Below are 22,597 nucleotides of genomic sequence, written 5' to 3'. Positions count from 1 at the left end.
ATTTAACAGTAAGAATGGAAGTGTTAACTTAAGAGTTTTTCTGCTTGTCTGAAAAACCTTTCAACTAACATTAGAGATATGTCTCACTCTCTAAAATATACATATAAGAATAATTCATGGCTTAAAAGAACTCTGGATTGAGACACAGAATCTTTAGGTAAAATCACAATCTTTCTAATTCAATGAACGTTACTGAGGAAAAAAAATTTACCTTCTCTGAACATGAGTTTTCCAATTAAAATATTGGTAAAAAATATCGTTAGCTCATTCCTACCTTTTCAGGGACCATGAGTACAAGGCATTCTGAATTGTCTGGAGATAACCAGAAAACACACAGTTTAAACTATAAACTACAGTAGGCTAGTGATGTGCTTTAACATTTTGTCTTTGAAAACTAACTGCTTTGGAAGATTGAGATTTTAGCAATCACGTTTATTAAACATAAAGGGAGAACCCATACATTTAATCTCACAGATTCACCAAGAAAATGGCCCCACAGCCAACATACACATATAAACCATAAAACAAAGGGTATACCGATGCAAAAACATCTTTGGGGAAATCTTAAACTGTGCACTCTAAGAATGACAGTTTGCGTAAACCTGAAATCTGATGCACCAGAGATCAATGCTGCATAGAATAAGGATTCCTGCATTTATTCCTGATATTCTTAAAACTACTTATCTACTTATATTTACCAAGAACAGTTATCTAAAGATACTCTATCAGTGATACTTCATTACAGTTTATTTTGAGAGTACAAAGTCTGGATTATGTCGATAACTAACTTCTCTTAGAACAAGAACCGTGTCTTATCAACCCTTCTGTCTCCAACACATACGACAGTCCCTTTTATACTACTGAACCTTAAATATGTTTTGTACTCCACCCTTCATCACCCATGGAAAAAGTGTTTCTTCTATCTTTTACAGAAGTATTAACGACCTGATAAATCCATCTCACTCAAATCTAAATAACCCTATTTAAAAAGTCATCGCCTGTAAAAGAAAATAGACAGTCTTAGGTACCATTACAGGTTGAACTGTATCACCCAAAAAATATGTTCAAGTCCTAACCCCCCCAGTACTCAGATTCAGACCTTTGTAAAAAAGGTCATTAAAGATGTCATTAGTTAAAATGAGTTCATACTGGTTCAAACACACTTTGGAAAGGAAAAATTACTAACCTGACCAAAAAATATTACAAATCTGATATGATTTTCCTATTAAACAGTCAATCTTCTGTTTTAGGGGATTAAGATTAATTCCAAAAAGAGCCAAGGAACAAAGTGAAAATAAAAGAACTGAGTTGAGGCTCCAGTTGAGACTATATTTGATTCTCTGATTCAATTTTTAAATGTCTTGAGGTTTGTCTCTTCCAATAAAATCTAGTACTTCTGCCTTGTATTCAGCTAACCCACCCACCAAATTATGTGCCATGGAGTTTCTTATACACAGAGAATTATCATTTATGAGAATATCAGATATAGTATTTTACAACAAAAGAATTTCAATTTCTGCATTAAAATTGAGAAAGAAAATTAAAGCAAAGCTTTAGAAAATAAAATACCTATAATTAATAGACATCGACCAGAAATAGCCTCCCAAGCGATGGATATTCTACAATTTATGACTTAAAACCATGAAAATATGCTATCTACCTAGAAGGAGAGATCCTGGTTAGGAACCTTGTTTAGATAATCCAAATTTCTCTGATTTGATGGCTCTACAGCAAAGTCATCATTTTGTACTCTAACTGTAAGATTTCCAGAACCTTCTGAGCATCAGGCTGCTTATAGAATAAAAAGATTAAAAAGTGCTAATATCAGCAAGAACTGTAACCACTTCTTAAAACTAATTACATTTTACATCTCTATGCAAACCCACTATTCTTCTGAACCAAAGTCTTGACATTTTAAAGACTGCCATCTAAGGAGAAACTATTGTCAAGGGCTGGGTCTGAGACTCAGTCTGAGCCTTATGTGACTTAGAACAGTAATGGGAACGTCAGTTCTATCTTCTGATCCGATACTAACGGAAATCAGATGGTATACCACTTCCAGGGCATTTGCACAACTTGGTCAGAGTGTTCTGAAAGGGGTGTCATATCTCCGGGAAGCACCCATTTCCACTGCCCTGGTGCACTTCTGCTATCACCAGCCACGTACGTATGCTCAGATCTCAGAGTGGATGCTGCTCTGGCAGCCGACCTAACTCAAAAGGCTTTGTTTTCTTCCAGTGTATGTATCGACTGAACAGCCTCTCAGCACACCAAAATGCGCATTCTCGAGACATTTGTGAGGCAAAAACACTCCTAAATCAAGTTGGAGGTTCATGTATCACGTATAAAGCAATGACTACCAATATGTAATCCAAAGGTTTTAACAAAGTATGATTAAATAACATCAATATCTGCACTTTTCTCTCAGGCATAAATTTGTTATTTATTTATGTTTCATTACCATTCCAAACTAGTCCTATGGTCTCCAATTAGTGCTCAATAAATTATTTCAGCAAAAAAAAAAAAAAAAAAGGGTAGGAAAGGCAGTCTATGAAACCTTCCAGCTCACAACGGTCAGCAGATCTAAGGTTTGAGGGCCCATGATTAAACATACAATGCCCCCCGTCTCAAATAGAAATGATCTAACAAAATAAATACGTAAGATACATCAAAAGATGCTACAACATGAAGATACTTTTTTAAGCCCTGAGCTAATTTCTACAGTCAGAATTTCAAATGTAATTCCCTCCTTGGGGTAAACACTTGAATGTTTCAAACCAAAGTTATGATAAAACAAAAGAGCACTCGAGGTTTCACTTTTCCTAATAGGCACAGACAGTAGGGTTGGTCACCAGCCTGACCACTGGCTCAGTCCCTGCACTCAAGGAGGTGACTACCTCTGATGAAGGGATACTGTCTCCTTAGAGAGCCTCCACGACATCTCCTCTAAGGTTCTAGGGTTTTAGTTTGTTTCATACCTAACTCAGAGCATTCTGTCTTAGGTTCTTGCCCATTTCATTCGTCTGTGGCCTCATAAGAATGCTCATCTGACTCCTCATGAAAATCCATTATATAATTAATTAAAAAGATATCAAGTCAAGTCCTACATTTTTCTTCCTTAGCTTCAGCCAATTCTAATTCTTTTAAGCTTTAATGTCAAATTTGTTTTTTATTCCTCTGATTATTTGTCATTTCCCAGGACTTCACCTCATTCACTACATGTTACACATGTGGTGAATAAAACTGAATGAAAAGATAGTTACTACTACGAGGCTTATTAGTGACTACAATTACAGAAAACTTAAGAAATCCAAACCAACTTTGCAATTTTCAATTAACTTACTTGATAAGGTTCTGGAAAGCATAACCATCTGTCCACTGTTCCGTAAAAGAGGCCCCATGTCGGACAGTGGTAAAGTGGCCCAATCTCAAGCGGTCTTGCATGCTTTTATCTCTACACGCCATCTTCTCTTGTTTTGACTTAGGGGAAAAGGACAAATAGAAAATAATTTCATTTTCCTCTGAGAACTCAGACACAGCATTATGTTTATTTTCTGGACTATATTGTTCAAAGTGAAGTACAACTGGCTAAATCGACACTGATTTGAAGAAGTACCCCAACATGTTAAATAAATTCTCTGTATTAATATCCACCTTATTTTTGTGATAAAAAATGGAAAAAGGTGGTTTCATTCCTATAAAATTAATGAATTAAAAGATGAAGCAAAATTCCCCTCAGTATCTTTGACGTCAATAAAATAATCCACTTTACTTTCATCAGTGTTCCCTGTCACTTTAACAACATTCCAAAGATTTTAGCACAAGTAACCACCAGTCTGTCTCAAACCTCTAGCTTGTAATAATTTCATTAGGAAGTACTGCCATCTTAAAACTTTCAATATAAGATAAATAAGTACTGAGGACGTAATAAAAAAATCTTTCAAGAAATAGTTACTAATAATTATCAAAGGCAAGTTGCAACTAATCAATTACTATACAGATACCCGCCAATTAAAGTAATCGCATACAAGTATATAACAACTTTATTTCACAGCACAAAGCACTTAATTATCACATTATTACACACATAAATTATTCCAAATACCATTTCTGAAATGGAAATGTTTAACTACTGCTAAATGTTTGTAATAACAGTAGAATACACACTTAAATTGATAGGATAAATGTAAGAATTTAGGAGTGCAACACCCCAAATAAACTCAATTAGGACAAGCTGTCTCTGTCCAATCAACGCAATGCACAAGCAATGCACAAGTAGAAAGAATGTTCCAAATTATCACTCTGAAGGCTTGGTCCACTTTCCAAGCAAGAAAGAATTCTAATTGTCAAATCGTCAGAAGTCCTACTGAGACAGGTTAGTTAGTATGGTTGCTAGGTAGACGGGGGTCCCTGATGGAATAAACAAAAAAGCAGCCATATCCTGAGACAGGACAGAGACATGGGAATACGCCTTAAGGTTAACAGATAATCTCAAGTCCCTTCTGCAAGTCCCTTGTGGACGGACAAAAGAGCAGATCTGATAGACAGGAATGGGTTGGTTGTTAATTCCTTCAGGATGAGCAAACAGGAAAAAATCTAATGGATGAATTCTATTAGAAGGCTCCCACCCCCTTCCCCAAGCGGGCAGGGGAAAGTATAAAAGTAAAAGCCTTTTGCCTTAGCCAGTGGACACCCCAATTCGGAACCCCCTCCCGCTCAGGAGCTGCAACCTCTTTTCCTGTCTCTAATAAACTATCTTCTTTTAAAACTTTTTGCCTCTCCCTGATCTGCGTGTCCATTCTTCAGCTTCACGAGACATGATCCTGGCCCACACTCAGAAACTGCCAGCAGATCCAACATCATGTACATCACTACTCTGAAATACTTTTCTCTCTGGTAAGGTAAGGAGCCACAACAGTGACACATATTAATCATCTGGGGATACAGAGTTCAGGCCACCATCCATCACTCACCTTTTCTATAAGCAGTTTCTTGCTCATTGTTACACATCGATTTAATCGTTCTTTGTATTTCTCTAGCATCTTTTGCTGTTCATCAATCTGCCGTCTCAAATCACAGTTGGCCTTCCATGAAAAACAAAATTTTAATTAGCTCCAAGGAAGACAGATTAAAACAAAAGCAGTTTCTAGGGGGTCCGAGAATCATTTCTGTTGTTAAAACAAAAACTAAATTAAGGGTCAAAGAAGAGTTAACTACGTCTTTAGAAAAAAGGGTGAATATTTTATTCTCTCTTAATAAACTTACCAGCTATTTGTTAAAGATGAATTCTGTTACTAGAAGTGAGCTTGTTTTTCCCCTGATCATATTTTACTCCTCCTCAAAGCCAGTTACATTACAGCTCAATCTAATACATCATATATGCCTAAATTGCCTCATATTGAAAGAAACCCCTACTATAAATGTTTAAAATACATACAAAGGTGATTAAGCACTTTACAGCACTTACAGAATTAAAAAAAGCATATACATATAGTTCTTTATGTTCAATTGTTCTTTGTTTTTCTATTGTTTCCAAAGAAAGAGACATGAATTTACATGTTTCTTACGAGAGAAGCCAGGCACACCCATGCCCACATAAGACAGAACTAACAAACAAGTTGAATACAAGAGCCTGATCCGAGAATGCCAGAATGTAAATACAGTTAATTTAGCTGTAGCCAGAAGGATGAGCTCAATACTTTGAAAAATTCAAGCCTTCTACAATAACAGGGAAGGAAAGAACCACTAACCCAAGGTCAATTTTGACTTGCAACTCCTGAATTTATTCTTGTGTTAAATAAAAGATCTCTCCTCTTTTGGCAAATAAACGCTACTTTATAACAACTTGCTTGAGTTATGAAAAAAAAAAATCTGGTATTTCCCAATCAAATGAAATAAGTGTTTCTGAAACAGTAAAAAGCACAAATGGAAGATATTACAGCACACTCAATTTTTGAGACTTTTCAGCTTCATTTTTAAAGTGACCGAAGTACAACTGCCTCCATCTCCAAATTTCTCCTCTCCCCATTGGGATAGTTTCTTCCTATTAATCTTAGAGTTCTGTGGACCACAGTGTCAAAGGCAAAGTGCAGGTACATCTGGGTAAATGTGATTAATTCACATTAAAGGATCTACAAGCCAAAGATTATGGAATGTTTATGTGGAATTCAATCTCCTTTTGAAAGGTGAGCATTCCCTTGAAATTTGTACTCAAATGTATGGAATGAATCAATCAATCTCTGGCAGCTTATTTAAAATTTTAAGAACTCTAAATTTTTGTGGTTTCTAACACTAACAATTTTGTGTTCAGGTTTAATAGCACCTGGCTAGCAGCTTCTGACAGCCTTACCCAACATCTCACCAAAATAGCAAAACTCAACAAGCAATCAATCCATGCCTGCCTGAGAAGAGATGTAAAGACCAGTGGTCATTGCCCCTGTCCCTCCAGATCAGTAACACAAGTTCTAATCAACATGAAAAAATGGCAGCTGTCTTTCTGTGTCGTCCTTTTTAATATCCATTCCTTTGGTGTTGCTCATCATCAAAGAAAGACTACAATCTTCAGAAAATAAGGGAGCAGAAGAAGGATAGTGGTGAATAAAGGGAACATACTGCTTCCTGGGAAATGAAAGCAGACATTTTTTTTAAACCCAAAAAGAGTACTAAATTAGGGTTCGAGTTTTTCATATACTCTATCTTCTCAATCTTAACAGTCAAGCGATAAAAGACCAAGATAACAAGATAAGCCCACAATCTTTTTTTCAGTCCAGCAGAGCTACTCTGGGCAAAAACCTGCTGGTACCGGAATTGGGCTAGGAGCATTTTAAACCCAAAATATATCTAATTGTAAATGTTGGCAATTCAAAATGCATCCAAATGAACACAAACAGGAATAAGAGCAACCCCAAACAGGTATATGTGCTAACAGTAAAAAATGGAAGATTAAGCACTAACTCGAAACATGGTTCTCCTAATTCAAAGATAGAGGAACAGAAACAAACAAAAAACAGGCCTAAGGAAAAATATTTCTAAATAAGGGAAGATCAGCTTGAAAATGATGTAAATGATCTCCCTACAGAAATCAAAAGAACATTTTAGAATACCACTTAACATATTACATAAAATGCAAAAGGACGTGGTGTCTATGAAATAGCAGCCACAAACCATAAAGATTGTACAGGATAGGATAAGAAAGTGAATTAGATAAGGAAAAAAAGAGGGTAAATTAAAAATGTAAATAATAGAATCAAAACTCACATAAGCTGCAGTAAACAGAAAACATATGAAAGACCAAATTAATGTTTAATGAGATTCAGAAGAGAAGGGTAGTCATATTAAATGAGACATAAAATGATAGAAATAAAGGTTAGAGATCAGAGTCCAAGCTAGAAAGAAGGAAGAGGCCAACGAAAGATGGAAAAAGGCAAAAATTAGGTATAACCATACCTTTCTAGAAGAAAAAAGAGAGACCCATATATAAATGTGCACTGGCAAAATCTTAACTACAAGAATAAAGGGGATAGGGTGGCGGAAGGGAAGAAGCTATAGTCATCATGGAAAACAGAATATAGTGTTTGTTCCGGTGGTCATGGCCTTCTCTGAAACATTAAATGCTAGAAAAAAATTTTGACAAGGTGTGTGTGTGTGTGTGTGTGTATGTGTGTGTGTGTGTGTTAGGAGGAGAAGGCCAACAGGTTATGACACAAAAATTTTACACACAGTGTAATCTATTATATGGGAAAGGAAGAGAAAGAAACTCAGCTCTACAAGGACATAGAAAATTTAACACTGATACAGCCTTCTTGCAAAACAACTACTTAAAAATGTGTTCCAGTCAATCAAGAGATGGAATAAGAAGACAAAAACCGATTAAAAAACATAAAACACTGACAATGAGCTTTGAAACCAGTTCAACAAACGTGTAACTAATTATTATAAATTTGGTCATAAAACTGCCTGTAATTATGAGAATTATTCTTTTTTTGGTAGTTCTCATATAATATTTTCATCACAAGTACCTTACTGAGATAATGAATATTTCGACAGTTTCACTGACTTTCCAGTATAGCACAATATACGAGTACTCAAGAACAAGAGCAAAAAATGAACACTGAACATGACAAGTTATTAAAGGAAAATGAAGTAAAGATAAAAAAGGGAAAGTGAGATATCATTGGGGTGGAAAAATCAAAGTCTAGACAGTTGGTTGGAAGAAAACAGATCAAATACGTATTTCACAAACCAAAGCTTACAAATTCAATACTATACAAATCCTTCTGAAGGTAAAAGCCAAGTTATAAGAATTAGTCCTATATAAAATATTAAAAATAATTTAGTGATAAGTCTAAAAAAAATCAGATTTTACTAATGAAGATCAGGCTTATGGTTTAGATATGTACGGTATTCCAGGTTTTACATAGGAGGGAGTCAAATATACTATTTCCTATTATATTTTGATAATTACAGAAATAAAGGTAAAATTTTTTTTTTGCAGGGGAGATAATCACAAATAGAGTGACTTATTATCTTTACTATTAAACAGAACCCTTTCTTCAAACCATGTGTTACCCGATAAAAACTGAAAAAAGCAAGGCTACAGACCCTACCCAGCTGTGTCACGGGAGCCCTAGAGGTTCCTCTACACAGCAGTCAGGGCCCCGTGGGGGCAGTTTGAAAACTACCACAGTAGTATAAATAAGATCAAACCTACCCCTTCTAAATCACCGGAGAAGAGAAAAATGGTAGCCAATTTTATTTGTAAATCAGCAATATTTATGTATATATGCATTTATATATGTGGCTTAAAAAATTACTAAAGAAAATGTACTAAATGTTTTATCTCAGTTACTGTAATGATGGGTGCCATATCTTTCAATATTCTCTAAATCATAAAGAGCATGCATTGTTTTTCATACTAAAATTTTATTTTAAAAATATTATGGTATGTTTTCAAGTGGTATCTTTTTAATTCCAGATTTCAAGTTTGTGCTGTAAGAACAAAAAATCTTTAGATAAGTAGGGTATAAAAGATACAAAGTACAAAACAAGGGCTGTAAAATAGTTTTAAAAATTCAAGAATATTAAAATAACTCCTTCGGAATGGAAAAACATTTTATACTTATTCCCACAGTTCCAGATGAAATATAATACTCTGCACATCTACATTTCTAGTATATGTTTAAATATCAAAATTCTACAATATAAGATTTCCAATTTAAAGACAGTGCTTAGAATGTAGGCTTGATCCTGATTGCTACTCAGATTCCTTTAGATTAAAGGAAAAAAATCAAAATGTTTACTGTTTAACTTTTTATTTGACCATAGTAATCATCTCTATGATATGCACATAATGTCAATCAGTGCTTGTTATAAAGTCTCTTACCACATTTTAATACTTACTCTTAACAAATCATCTATTCTTCCCTCTTTCTTCTCTAAATCAGAATTCTTACTGTTTTCTAGTGCAGATATTTTTTCTATTGTGAGGTCAGACTATCAAGACAAAAAGAAAACAAATTTGGGATTAGTTTCAAAATACTACGTCATCACATTTTTTTCATTACTTTTCTTAAAAAAGAAAGAAAGAAAGAAAGAAAGAAAGAAAGAAAGAAGGGAAGGAAGGGAAGGAAGGGAAGGAAGGGAAGGAAGGGAAGGAAGGGAAGGAAGGGAAGGAAGGAAGGGAGGGAGGGAGGGAGGGAGGGAGGGAGGGAGGGAGGGAGGGAGGGAGGGAGGGAGAGAGAGAGAGAGAGAGAGAGAGAGAGAGAGAGAGAGAGAGAGAGAGAGAGAGAGAGAGAGAGAAAGAAAGAAAGAAAGAAAGAAAGAAAGAAAGAAAGAAAGAAAGAAAGAAAGAAAGAAAGAAAGAAAGAAAGAAACGAAATAAAGAAAAAGCACTTGCTAACACAAAGCAGCCTGGAATCATATGGCTGTAGCAATTAAATCGTCTTTCCTCACAGCATTCTGTAAGCCTTATATTCTGCTATACCTGCACTTCAAAAACATGTTAACACTGGAATCAAATATATGAATTCTTAAGCTAGTGTGCATTGAATACAGAAACACATTACTCAAGAAATGAAAGTAACATTGAATAGAAAAGGACTTCAGGAGACATGACCAAATTTCTAAAGAACAAACACGCCACCTAGTGGAAACAGAGCAATCAGAAGGGAAGGGAAGAAGTTACTACCCAAACGCTCATCTGAGTGTGTTCAATTGCACAAAGACTGGCAATTCAAATAAAATTAAAATCTGCTCCTGAGGGTTGTGCAGCTGTTGAGATTTAAGAAATCCTCCGAGATTATCAAGGCCGCATAAGTGTCCAGAGGCTTGCAGAAAAGCCAGTGTACTATTTGGCTATAGCAACATCACAAAACCAGGGATATATATCCGCTATCCTTTTCAGGTGTTATCTTTGAATGTTCACAACATTCCCTAAATTAAAAAGAGTTTCTGAAGACTGTTTAAGAACAAAATTCTGTCGGTGTGGCACGTGTTAAAGAAGTTTAGGTAGGTCTTGCCAAACGAGCAGGTACAAGGAATAAATGAACTCCTTTCATGAAGCAGTGAATTAACATTCAACAAAGCCTACTGTGATCACTGTCCTAATAAGCATTTTGTATACATTGCCTGAGATAATTAGAATCAACATTTTACAGATGATTTGTACTCAAGAAAACCGAGGCCCAAGAAGATAAAGTGTAAGTTGCAGAGCCTGAATTTGAACCCAGGCCTCGAGCTCTCCAAACAAATGCTCTTTCCTCAACACCATGCTGCAGTAAAAGCATTTCACTGCAACATCCCAGAAAGGAAAAGAAATACCTCAAAAAGTTAGAGCACCTTCCGCAAGACTTTAAGTACTCACAATACACGTTTTGAATATAATAATACCTATAATGAGGTAAAGTCAGCGACATAAAGAGAAGACAAAGAGAGGACTCGGAGACTTGCTTTCCTCCTCTGTTTCTCAATCATCGACCTACCTGGGTCTGTCTGTGCTGGATGGAGATCTGTTTCTGGGAGCTGCAGGAATGCTCTGTGTTACCAGATCCTGTAGAAGAGGGACTGTTTTGTTGAGCCTGTAATAAAGGTATATCACCAATCACAAGAAAGTTTTGCATCTCTCTCAACATTTGTATGAATGCAAAGGATTAACTTTATATAAAACAAACTCTATCTGATGAAAGGCAGAAGTCAGGGCAATGTAGCCAAAGAGAAAGGAAAACAATTCAAATGAGAAGCAAGGGCTAGACATAGTGGCTTGAACCACATTCCTGTAAATAGCTTCAAGTGTCAAATGCTTATAAATGAATTTTTAAATATGTAAATTAAAGAAAATTAAGTTATTCCTGTAATAACAGGCCCTTTTCATTTGTTTCAACATCCGTTTGTCAGAAAGACTGGCGAAGCACCCAATGCACAGGGCCTGCTAGTGACTCTAGGCAGAAAGGACTGTGCACTACTACTCAGAATACAGTAGTCCCCCCGTCCGCAGTTTCAGTTACCTGTAGTCAATGGTGATCTAAAAATATTAAATGGAAAATTCCAGCAATAACCAATTCATAAGTTTGAAATTGCACGCTCTTCTGAGTAATGTGATGGAATCTTGTGCTGTCCCGCTCTGTCCTGTTCAGGAAGTGAATCATAGTTTTGTCCAGCATCTCCATGCTCTACCCACCTATTAGTAACTTAGTAATTGTCTCTACTGCCCTAGTATTGGAGTGCTTGTGCTATTTTACCGAATAATGGCCCCAAAGAGCACGAACAGTGATGAATGCAATTCAAATATGCCAAAGAGAAGCCATCAAGTGCCTCCTTTATGTGAAAAGGTATGTTATGTATAAGAAAAACATAGTATCAGTACTATCAGTGGTTTCTGACATTCACTGGGGGTCCCAGAATGTATTCTCCACAGGTAAGGGGGGACTACTGTAGTCTTCTAAATTTGCAAACATTATCCATGAACACACTGGTTCAAAAACCCAGGTTGATTTCCAATATTATCACTTGCTGTGACTTTTACATGCAATTGATAGAGTATTCTAAGGCATTTTAAAATTTATAAAGTTTAGGATTTAATATGATTCAACCATTCAGGATTATCAACCATTCAGGAATATGTAATCATTATACTTCGAAAAGTCCTTTTAAATGCAAGATTGCACCTAGCAACATAGTACAACCCATCACAGTCACAATTAGGAAATACTGGATAAAACAATGAGTCAAAAAGAACATGAAAGAAGAGTTAAGAAACATGAACAGCCACAGAGACTCCAAAACTATCTAATAGGCTTTCCAGAGGGAAAGAACAGTAAAATAAAATTTCCCTGAGGTAAAAAGACAAGTTTTATGAGTGAAAAGGTCTACCATATGATAAGCAACACTAATGGAGAAAAAAGCATCAATAATGGCTAGACTTCAAGAACAAAAAAATATCATACGATCATCTCAATGTAGAAAAAGCATCCGACATCCTTTCATAACAAAAACACTCAACAAACTCAGAATGGAAGAGAACTTTCTCAACCCCAAAAAGGCCGTCTCTGAAAAACATTCAGCTAACATACTTACTGTCAAAGATCATAGGCTTTCCCCGCTAAGATCAGAAACAAGACAAGGAGGTCCACTTGAACCCCTTCTATTTAACATGGTAATAGAGTTTCTAGCCAGGGCAATTAGCCAAGAAAATAGAAGGCATCCAGACTGGAAAAGAAGTAAAACTATCTCTATTCCCAGAAGACATGATTTGATATACAGGAAGTCCTGCCAATAAATTATTCGAACTAAAACACAAGATTAACATGACTGCAGGGTAGAAGATCAATACAGAAAATCAGTTACATATTCTAGCAATGAGCAATCTGAAAATAAAATGTAAAAATCTATTTGCAATAGATTCAAAAAGAATATTTAGAAATAATTTTAACAAAAGAAGGGCAAGATATGTACACTGAAAACTGTAAACATTACTGAAAGATATTAAACAGACCTAAATAAATGGAAAGATATCTCATGTTCATGGGTTGAAAGACTTAATATTTTTATGCAGGCAATACTCCCCAGCTGGTTTGTTTGCAGAAATTAAAAAGGTGAACCTAAAATTCATACAGAAATGCAAGGGATCCCTCAGCCAAAACAATCCTGAAAAAGCACAAAGTTGGAGGAACCACACTTCTTGATTTCAAAACTTAATTCCTACAAGGCTATAATAATTAAGACTGTGGTACTGGCGTAAGTATAGGCATATAGATCAATGGAGTAGAAATGAGAGTCCAGAAATGAACTCCTTACATGTACAAGCAACTGGTTTTTGACAAGGGTGCCCAATTAAATGGAGAAGGAACAGTCTTTGTCCTAGGACAACTGGATATCCACATGCCAAAGAACAAAGTTGGAGCCCCTTCCTCAAACCATACACATAAAATTAACACAAAATGCAGCACTGACCTAAGTGTAAGAGCTAAAAGGACACTTAGAAGAAAATATAGATAGAAGTACATTATCATGACCTTGTGTTAGGTAAAGCCTTCTTAGCTACTACACTAAAAGCATAAACAATAAAAGGAAAAAATAGATAAACTGGACTTTTTCACAATGAAACTTTTGTGGTTTTAAGACCACCACTAAGAAAGTAAAACAAGAACCCAGATGGGAAAATACTTGTAAATCATATATTTGATAAGAGTCTAATAGCTAAAATATATAGACAAATCTTACAACTCAACAACAAAAAGACAACCCAATTTAAAAATGGGCAAAGGATTTATATAGACATTTCTCCAAAGAAGATATACAAATAGCCATAAGCAAATGAAAACTATGCTCAAATCATCAGTATTCAGGAAACAAAAATCGAAACCACAATGAGATACCACTTGACAGCCACTAACTACTAGAATGGACACAGTGAAAACAAGTGATGAAGACGATGTACCGAGTCTTCATGTGCTGCTGCTGGGCTCACAGAATGGTGCACCTCGTTTGGGAAATAGTTTGGAGGGTCGCAAAAACAGTTTCTACATAACCCAGCAATTCCACCCTTCAGTATACACCCGAAAGAAATGAAAACATACGCATGTACAGAAACTTGTACATGGATGTTCACAGCAGTATTACTCCTAATAACCAGGAAGCAGAAAGAACCCAAATGTCCATGAACTGATGAAGGATAAATAGAGCTGTGACCAACTGAGCACCAAAAAGAGTGATTATGTCTCCTGGTGCACATCCATGAAAACCCATGAAACTATAATGATAATCAAAGACGAGAAAACTGTTTGTCACCATTTGATACAGCTATTACTTCTGACTTTAAAAATTAAAATGTTATTTGAAAAATTAAAATTAGTAATTATAAGGAAAGAACTAATAAGCATTTAACCTGCCTTTCTAGTAGAACCATATGTTGATGTAGCCCAACAGACCCAGAATATGAGAATCTATTTTTACATAACAATAGACACTAATAAAAGATAAGTGTGATAAGGTTAATTTCACTACCTAGGAAAATGTTAATATTTTTAAGAAAATGCCTGTTAAGTTACTGAGAAGTAGGTAGGTGGTCACGATTTCTGAAATGCACTTTATAATATTTCAGCATTAAAAAATGGCAAACTAAACCTACATTTTAAAAAAAATTCAAGCTTTTAAAAACATCTTACTTAATGTTCAAAGATATAATTTTCAAGGAAGTGATAGACGTGGCATTAAAAAAAAAAGATTCAGTAGACTTTCACAAGTAGAACTGTCTCATTCAATAAAAACTATTTCAACGACTAGGGCTGTTTTCTCAGTGAACCCAATAAAATCATTTGGTTTTACAATGGCTAATAATGAAACAATCATAACATTATAAATGCTCCTTAAGTGTTTTCAAATTTTTTAGTAATTTATAAAGCAGAAAAGATTCAATTATAGTTAAAATAACAAACTATCACACACTTACAATGTAACAATAACTAAATTAAAAGATGAGAAAAAAAGCTGGGTGATAGTTATGAGTATGTTAAACTCATCTCTTAAAATGGGAGCAAATAGGTCGTTTAAAGTTGATTAAATAAGAGATGCTATTTGAAGCTAAAATGGTAAACAATAGGAAATCTAAAACAAACTTAACAGTGGTTATCGCTCTGAGGGATACAAAGGAAAGAATTTTACTTTTTGCCATCACTAATTTTTTGTTGGCAATGTATGTGTACTTCTACAATTAGAAAATTATATGCTTATAATTAAAAAATCAAAGGTTGTATGTTAAAACAAAATTGTATACCAATATACATAACATTTAAACATAACATTCTGCCACATGCTTTTTATTTATCGATATATCTAAAGAGCTTTCATTGTTAGCACATATATATCTCACTTTTTTGTCAACTGTATAGCATTCCACTGTATATATGTATCATATTTTAGTTAACTAGTTTCTATATAAAGGATGCTTTCATTACATGTAATTACAATTACTAGTGTCTGTTAGCGCAGATCCTGTTCTGGCATTGGAGATACAAAAGTGAGCAAAGCAAAGTCCTTGACCTGAAGACACTTATGTTCCAGTGGGGGGCGGGGTAGAGAAGGAGTCAGACAAAAAAAGTATATTATAGTAGGTCAGCTGGTGATAAGACTAAGGAGAAAAACAAAGTAGGGCATAGGAGCTAGATAATGTGTGGGGTGGGCAGGAAGAAGTTGCCATTTCATAGTGTAGTCAGGATAGGCCTCTTTAATAGGGTAAACATAAGCAGAGACTAAAGAGAACTAGGCGTGCTGGTATCTGGGGGGAAAATGCAGAGGTAAGTGCAAAGGCCCTGAGGTGAGCATGACAGATAGTATTTGAGGAAGCAAGGCAGCCAGTGTGGTGAGGAGGGAAGATGATAAGTAGCAAGAGATTATCAGGGTGGTGGGAAACAGACCATACAGGGCCTTATGTGCTGTTTTAGGCACTTTTGAGCCTAAGAAGTGGCACGACTGGACTTATGTTTCAATAGAATCATTCTGATCTGTTCAGAACAAATTAAAAGGAAACAAAGGTAGAAGCAGAGTCCAGTTAGGAGGCTACATCCATCACCTCAGTGAGAGACAATGGTTTTGATTTGAGTGGTACTAGTGAAGGGGGTCAGAAGTGGTAGGATTCTGAACATATATTGAAGGTAAAAATCAATGTGATTTGCTGATGGATTTTGAAATGGGGTATAAAGAGAGGAGATAAGAATGACTCCAAGTTTTAAACAATCAGAAGGAGAGAGGTGACAGTGATTTAGATGTGGGGAGAGAAACAGGTTTGGAGTAGGGGGACAAAATAACGAGTTCCGTTTTGGATATGTTAAATTTGAAGTGTTTCTTAGACATGTAGAGAAGATGACTCCATAGGTCTGGAATCAGGGCAGGGCTCTGGGCTGGAGATACAAACGAGGAAATCCTCTGCATATGAATGGTCATTAGCGCAAAGAAACTAAATGAAATTCTGTGGAGAATAAAGGTAGACCAAAGAGTCTGAAGACAGCCCTGCGGCACTCCAATGTTTAGAGATGTGGGAAATGAGGAAAAACCTCAGAAGTGGAGGCCTAGAGAAGAGCCAATGCTTGGAGAAGGGAGTGATGATCACTGTGGCAGTGAGTCATGCTGGGTAAGTTCTGATCACTGGGTTTAGCAACGTAGAAGTCAAAGATATCCTCCTTCTAAGTTCCTTTGAAACACTGGTGGAGTGCAATTGCTTCCAGATTTCTGCAATTATAAACAATACAATACATATCTTTGTGTAGTTTTACAGGGATGGAATTTTGGACCTTATGGATACAAAAACTTAACACTGAGCTGCATTCCCAACGTGTCCAAATGACTGTACCAATTTATAGTCAGCACAGAACTACATATGTGTCTAAACTATCACCTACATTTAGAAGTGCCAAACTTATTATAATCCTTGCCAATTCCAAAGATCAAAAATGTCATCGTGATTTATTCTGCATTTCTCTATCGCTGAAGTTAAGCATTTTTTCATGTTGTTAGTCCCTTGTCTTATTTTTGCCCCCTACAAAACGGCCTGCTCATAGTCTTTGCTTATTTTTTTTGAAAACTGCTTGTCTTTGATTCACAACATTTGTTTTATGTAATGGTAAGTCTTGCTTTTCTCTTACTTTGTATTACTAAGCTTATATCCTGGCTGGAACTGCAGAAAAGTAGAGAAATAGAACTGTACCAAAGCACTTAGGCCTTTGGTTTTTACACTGTTCCCATGTTCCTTCTTCACATGTCATTTTCTTACTCCTCTGCCACCTCTTCCACATGAGAACAATCTGGCTGCAGCAGCTGCCACTCCTCTGACAGGCTGATGTACTAGCTGATAGGACCGAGAAGGTGGTGGTCCTGAGGGCGCATGCACCCAAAGCCTGCATACCCATACCTTTTACGGACGCTTACATTAGGGAAACGAGTTCTTGCTGATCGAAATCCTGTGAATTTACTATATGCCTGGCACATAGTGGGTGTTCAGTAAATATCTGTGGAATGAACAAAGGGAATGCCCCTCAAATGAAAGGAGGTAGTTTTTAAGTCAATAAAAACAAAAGGACAAATAACCCCAATTATCCAAGGGTTTGCCTGGGAAAGTTAGATCTAAGATGAAGATTTAACTATCAGCAAATAGTAAGCGCACAGTGAAATATATACAAACACAGAGAGACAGACAGACACATTCTCTAAACTAACACTATAGAGAACTACTGCATTCTCATACAAACTAGTCCCCACAATATTATATTCGGCAGTTCTCCCATTTTATGAGATGCTTTCTTAGCCACCCAGGGATAAAATTATACTGTTTTCACACAAGTTTCGCCATTCCTTTGATGATTAAAATATTCTGTAAGTTCTTTAAAAGTTGTATTATCTATCTTTCTTGAGGGAAAGCGATAACAAGTTTAAGAAAGTATTTCGAATAATGCACAATGATTCGCCATCTAATTATTTTGTTATTCTTATTTCCTTTCTTTAAGACACCCACCATTTTCATGGCCTTTTTGAATATAAATTCATGTGGATTAATGACTCACAATCCACAGAGCCAATAAAGAGGAAACGTAGACTGCAACTGGAGAAAATGAACCAGTAAGAGGGAAAGAAGTTTAAATCAACAATGACTTTAGCTCTGAAAGAAGCCCCTAAAAATGGAAAAATAGGGCAATGAAGCTTTCTCTTGCTTTATACCATCCTTGACCACAAACAGGCACTTGGTAGGGCATGAAACCAAGAAAAGTGAAAACTTTTGAGTCAAACTGCATTATAATTTGGCAAATAAAAGTAGGGTCAAACTTTCATAATATTCAAGTTCTTGTTCTTCAAGGCAGGAGAAAGTAGCAACCTGAAAAGAGCAAACAGGTAGCCAAACATTCCTGGTAATGGTAACCATACCACCACTCTGAAGAGGTGGGAGAAGGCAGTGTGTAGGTTGCCCAAATACCACTGGGGGAAATGACTGGTGAGCACGCTATGGAGTGCCTGCTTCCACGCTCAAATTTTCCTGATGTGAATACTACTATAAATAAGTGATGGCTAGAGTTTGCAGATTTTGTTTTTAATTATACAAGTACTTTGGTTGTAATGGAATTTGATCTGCATTTTTTTTACTTGTCAACCTGAGATTGTTTTTTCCTTTCCATGGTGTGCTCAGACATTGAAAAAGCAGTTTCTCTCAGCCCCTTACACCAAGGGGACCTGAGAAACAGCATACTCCCTTCAGAAGTGACACCGATTTAGAAATGTCATCATCTCTACCAAAATAATTACTCTAGCTTTATCAAGAAGCTCCAGGGCAGCACAGGGCTGCATACATTTAGCCTTAGTACTCACAGAAACAAAAGTGAAGCAGAGGCCAGCTCCCCTCTGTGCCAGCTGCTCCGTGTCAAGCCGGGGTTTTGCCAGCATCACTGACATCAGGGTTGGCAGAGCAGACTGCTCCTCCGACACCTCCTTCGCCACGCTGCCATCTAAACCATAGAGGGGCTGTTCTACTCGCCGCTGGAAAACATTAGAGAAAACACACAAATTACATAAGAAGGAAATCTGATACTGCCAAAACATGCAACTGATTAAAATAGCTATCAAATATAATGATTTTTTTTTAAAAAAAACAAACCTTCCCTGAAAACAAATATGGAGAGCAGAACAACATTAAACTGGATTATAATCTAGCTGTAAACCTGAGTTAATAGCTTACTCAAATTCTGCAAAATTATATTTTAATGGTTCTATATTTACATAACTCTGAATTTTCAAGTTACTTTGTAGAGTTCAACAAATCAACTTCATAACACCCTTATTCCTACAAAGGAAATGTTATTTCCATCCTGTAGGTAAATGAAGATAAGATATTTGTTCCCTACTTTATAGGTAGATCTTATTTCACTCTCCATTCTATTGTCACCATACTATACTTAGATACAGAAAGCTAAAATAAATACAAGCAAAACAAGTTTCATAGTACACTAAAAGAATAACATACCACAATTTTGTATGATTTGTTCCAGAAATGTAAAGATGGCTCATTATTATCCAATTTACTAATATAATTCATTACATTAATGTTAGGGGAGGGAAAAAAAAAATCAAGAGTCTTGCTTTTCTTGACATTATTGGGCAACTTAAAAAAGAACAACTAAAAAACAAAGAAAAACTCACAGACACAGACAATAGTTTAGTAGTTATCAGAGTGGAAAGTGGGGAAGGGGAAAAACAGAAAAGGATAAAGGGGGTCAAATATATGGTGACCGAAAGAGATTTGACTGTGGGACGTGAACACACAATGCAATACACAGATGATGTATTATAGAACTGTACACTTGAAACCTATATAATTTTATTAACCAATGTAAGCCCAATAAATTTAATAATAAATAAATAATCAGTCTGTTAATCTCCCCAAAAAACCTGGAAGTATCCATCTTTATTATAACAAATATCTTTAATACAACAGATTATTTTCTTCAGAAATTAACATAAATATAACTAATGGTACTACACTAGAGACACTTTCATTAAAGTTAGGAACTACAAAGGGGTTAACATTAATATCACAATCAATCAACATTTTTATAGACGTTTTGGTCAAGGTGATAAGGAAAAAATATGAGGTATAAACACTGGAAAGTAGTAAAGATTAAAAAGTGTCATTTTTGGATGATATAACTATTCACAAAATAAACCAAGCAAATCAATTAAAAAACAAAAATAAGAGCTCAGTAAGATGGCCAAATATAAAGTAAATACACAAAAATCAATAGCTTCCCCATATACCAACCACAATTAATTATAATCAGAACATGTAATGGAAGAAAAAGCAGATTCAAAATTTCAAAAAAATCTGTAAAATAGAAGTAAATGTAAAAAATACACAGATTACATATAAAGAAAAACTACGGCTTCACTGACAGATACAAAAGATGAACTAAGTTAAATGGCAAAACCATGCTCCTGGATTCAGATTTTATAGATGTCAAATTTCTCTAAAAGCCAATGCTTAGGTCTTTTTATTTTTGGTTTTGTTTTCCTCTTTTTTTTGCAAAAGAATGTTGTGGTGATAAGTGATCATCTAGGTTCCCTCTTGCTCTCTTTTGGGGGGTTATTTTTGTGGAACTTCAAAAATGAATTCTGGGGTCGGCCCGGTGGCTCAGGCGGTTAGAGCTCCGTGCTCCTAACTCTGAAGGCTGCCGGTTCGATTCCCACATGGGCCAGTGGGCTCTCAACCACAAGGGTGCTGGTTCAATTCCTCGAGTCCTGCAAGGGATGGTGGGCAGCACCCCCGGCAACTAAGATTGAACACGGCACCTTGAGCTGAGCTGCCTCCCGGATGGCTCAGTTGATTGGAGCGTGTCCTCTCAACCACAAGGTTGCCAGTTTGACTCCCGCAAGGGATGGTGGGCTACACCCCCTGCAACTAGCAACGGCAACTGGACCTGGAGCTGAGCTGCGCCCTCCACAACTAAGACTGAAAGGACAATAACTTGAAGCTGAACGGCACCCTCCACAACTAAGACTGAAAGGACAACAGCTTAACTTGGAAAAAAGTCCTGGAAGTACACACTGTTCCCCAAAAAAAGTCCTGTTCCCCTTCCCCAATTAAAAAAAAATCTTTAAAAAAAATGAATTCTGATGTTCACTTAGAAAAAGAATCAAAATTTGTCCTATAATTTTTGATAAAGAATATCAGGAAACTAGAGTAGCAATTAAAACATATACAAAGCAACATTAATGAGGCCAGTATAATACTGGTACAGGAGCAGATCGATCAGTGGCACAGAACAGAAAATTCAGAAAGAGACCAAGATGGACGTATAATTTATGATTAAAGTACATTTCAAATTAATGAGAACTTATTAAAAAGATGATAGGATATTTGCATAGGTATTAGAAAAAATGAAAAGTAGATTGCTTCTTTATACATAAAGATTATAATATAAACAAATGCTTCTATGACTTTCTAGTAATGAGGGACTTTTTAAACATGACATTAAAAATACAAACCATATAGAAACATCTAAGAAAAACACAAAGCCCATAAGTAATAAAGAAGAAATATTGGTAAATTTGACTACTTCAAATTTCTTAAATTCTGAATGGTGAAAGTCAACATAAAGTTAAAAGACAAAATTACAAACAGTCAACAATATTTACAATACAAATAATGTGTTAACAATCTTAATAAATAATGTGCTCCTACCCATCAGTAAGAAAAAAACAAATACTCCAATAAATAAATAGGCAAAGGACCTGGACAAGCATTAAAGGAGAAATCCAAAGGCCATTAAACACATGAAAAAATGTTCAATATCAGTACTAAAGAAATGCAAGCAAAAACAAGGTATTTTTCTCACTGGCAAAGATTACAATGATAAAATTCAGTATTAGAAGGGTATGTAGAAACTGAGACTCTCAAACTGCTAATAATCAGCTAGCAATTATGTAACGACATTTTAAAGTGAGCGTATTCTTTGATTGGGAATTATACTTTGGAAATCTAGCCAAAGGAAAAAAATACATAAGTACAGATGTAAACATACGAGGACATTCATTATAGCACTATTTATAGAACATAAAATGTTTGTAAGATATTGGTTAAATAAATTAATTACAACTGAAGTAAGAAAATCGATCATATAAACATACACATATACATATATGGTCATGGAACTCTTTAATAATAGTGCTTTTGGAGGGGACTATTTTACCATTTCTGAATTATTGGACTTCCAAAATATGTATCCCTTTATCAGGAAAAAAACTAACATTTTTATTTTAGGAAATAAAAATAAAATAAAATAATTAAAGCGATCCTGAAAAAAGATCTATGAGTCCACCCCCTTAAAACCAGCACTCCTACCTCACCAAACGCAACGGTTCAAATTCAGATTCTAGAATGCTTATGATATTCATTCATAACAATATTCTCACTACTTGGGAGAATGTATCTCTAAAGCTGCAATGCTCAAATTAATCATTCTGTTATGTATTTAATAAATATTTGCCAAGAGCTGATAGACTTAAAAATATTTCTGGAAACAGATCAGGCTAGGATGTTTGAGCCAACATTCCCTTAGAAAACAGGACA

At 35.6% G+C, this 22,597-nt stretch overlaps 1 protein-coding gene across 6 annotated transcripts in view; it reads right to left on the bottom strand.

Moving 5' to 3' along the window:
* TLK2 (tousled like kinase 2) overlaps positions 1 to 22,597 on the bottom strand; it is a 102,028-nt gene that overhangs the window by 33,102 nt on the left and 46,329 nt on the right. For all 6 annotated transcript variants that reach the window (XM_081029579.1, XM_081029581.1, XM_081029584.1 and 3 more), the window contains 5 exons: positions 18,844 to 19,011; positions 10,980 to 11,075; positions 9,400 to 9,492; positions 4,974 to 5,084; positions 3,344 to 3,480 (listed from right to left, as the gene is read on the bottom strand). In XM_081029579.1, the coding sequence (XP_080885705.1) occupies positions 3,344 to 3,480; positions 4,974 to 5,084; positions 9,400 to 9,492; positions 10,980 to 11,075; positions 18,844 to 19,011 (605 nt within the window). The remainder of the gene's footprint in view (positions 1 to 3,343; positions 3,481 to 4,973; positions 5,085 to 9,399; positions 9,493 to 10,979; positions 11,076 to 18,843; positions 19,012 to 22,597) is intronic.

The sequence above is a fragment of the Rhinolophus hipposideros genome, assembly GCF_964194185.1.
Source record: "Rhinolophus hipposideros genome assembly, chromosome: 20".
Classification (NCBI taxonomy): Eukaryota; Metazoa; Chordata; class Mammalia; order Chiroptera; family Rhinolophidae; genus Rhinolophus; species Rhinolophus hipposideros.
The sequence above is the reverse complement of the archived record's forward strand: the minus strand, read 5'-3'. Positions and strand labels throughout refer to the sequence as shown.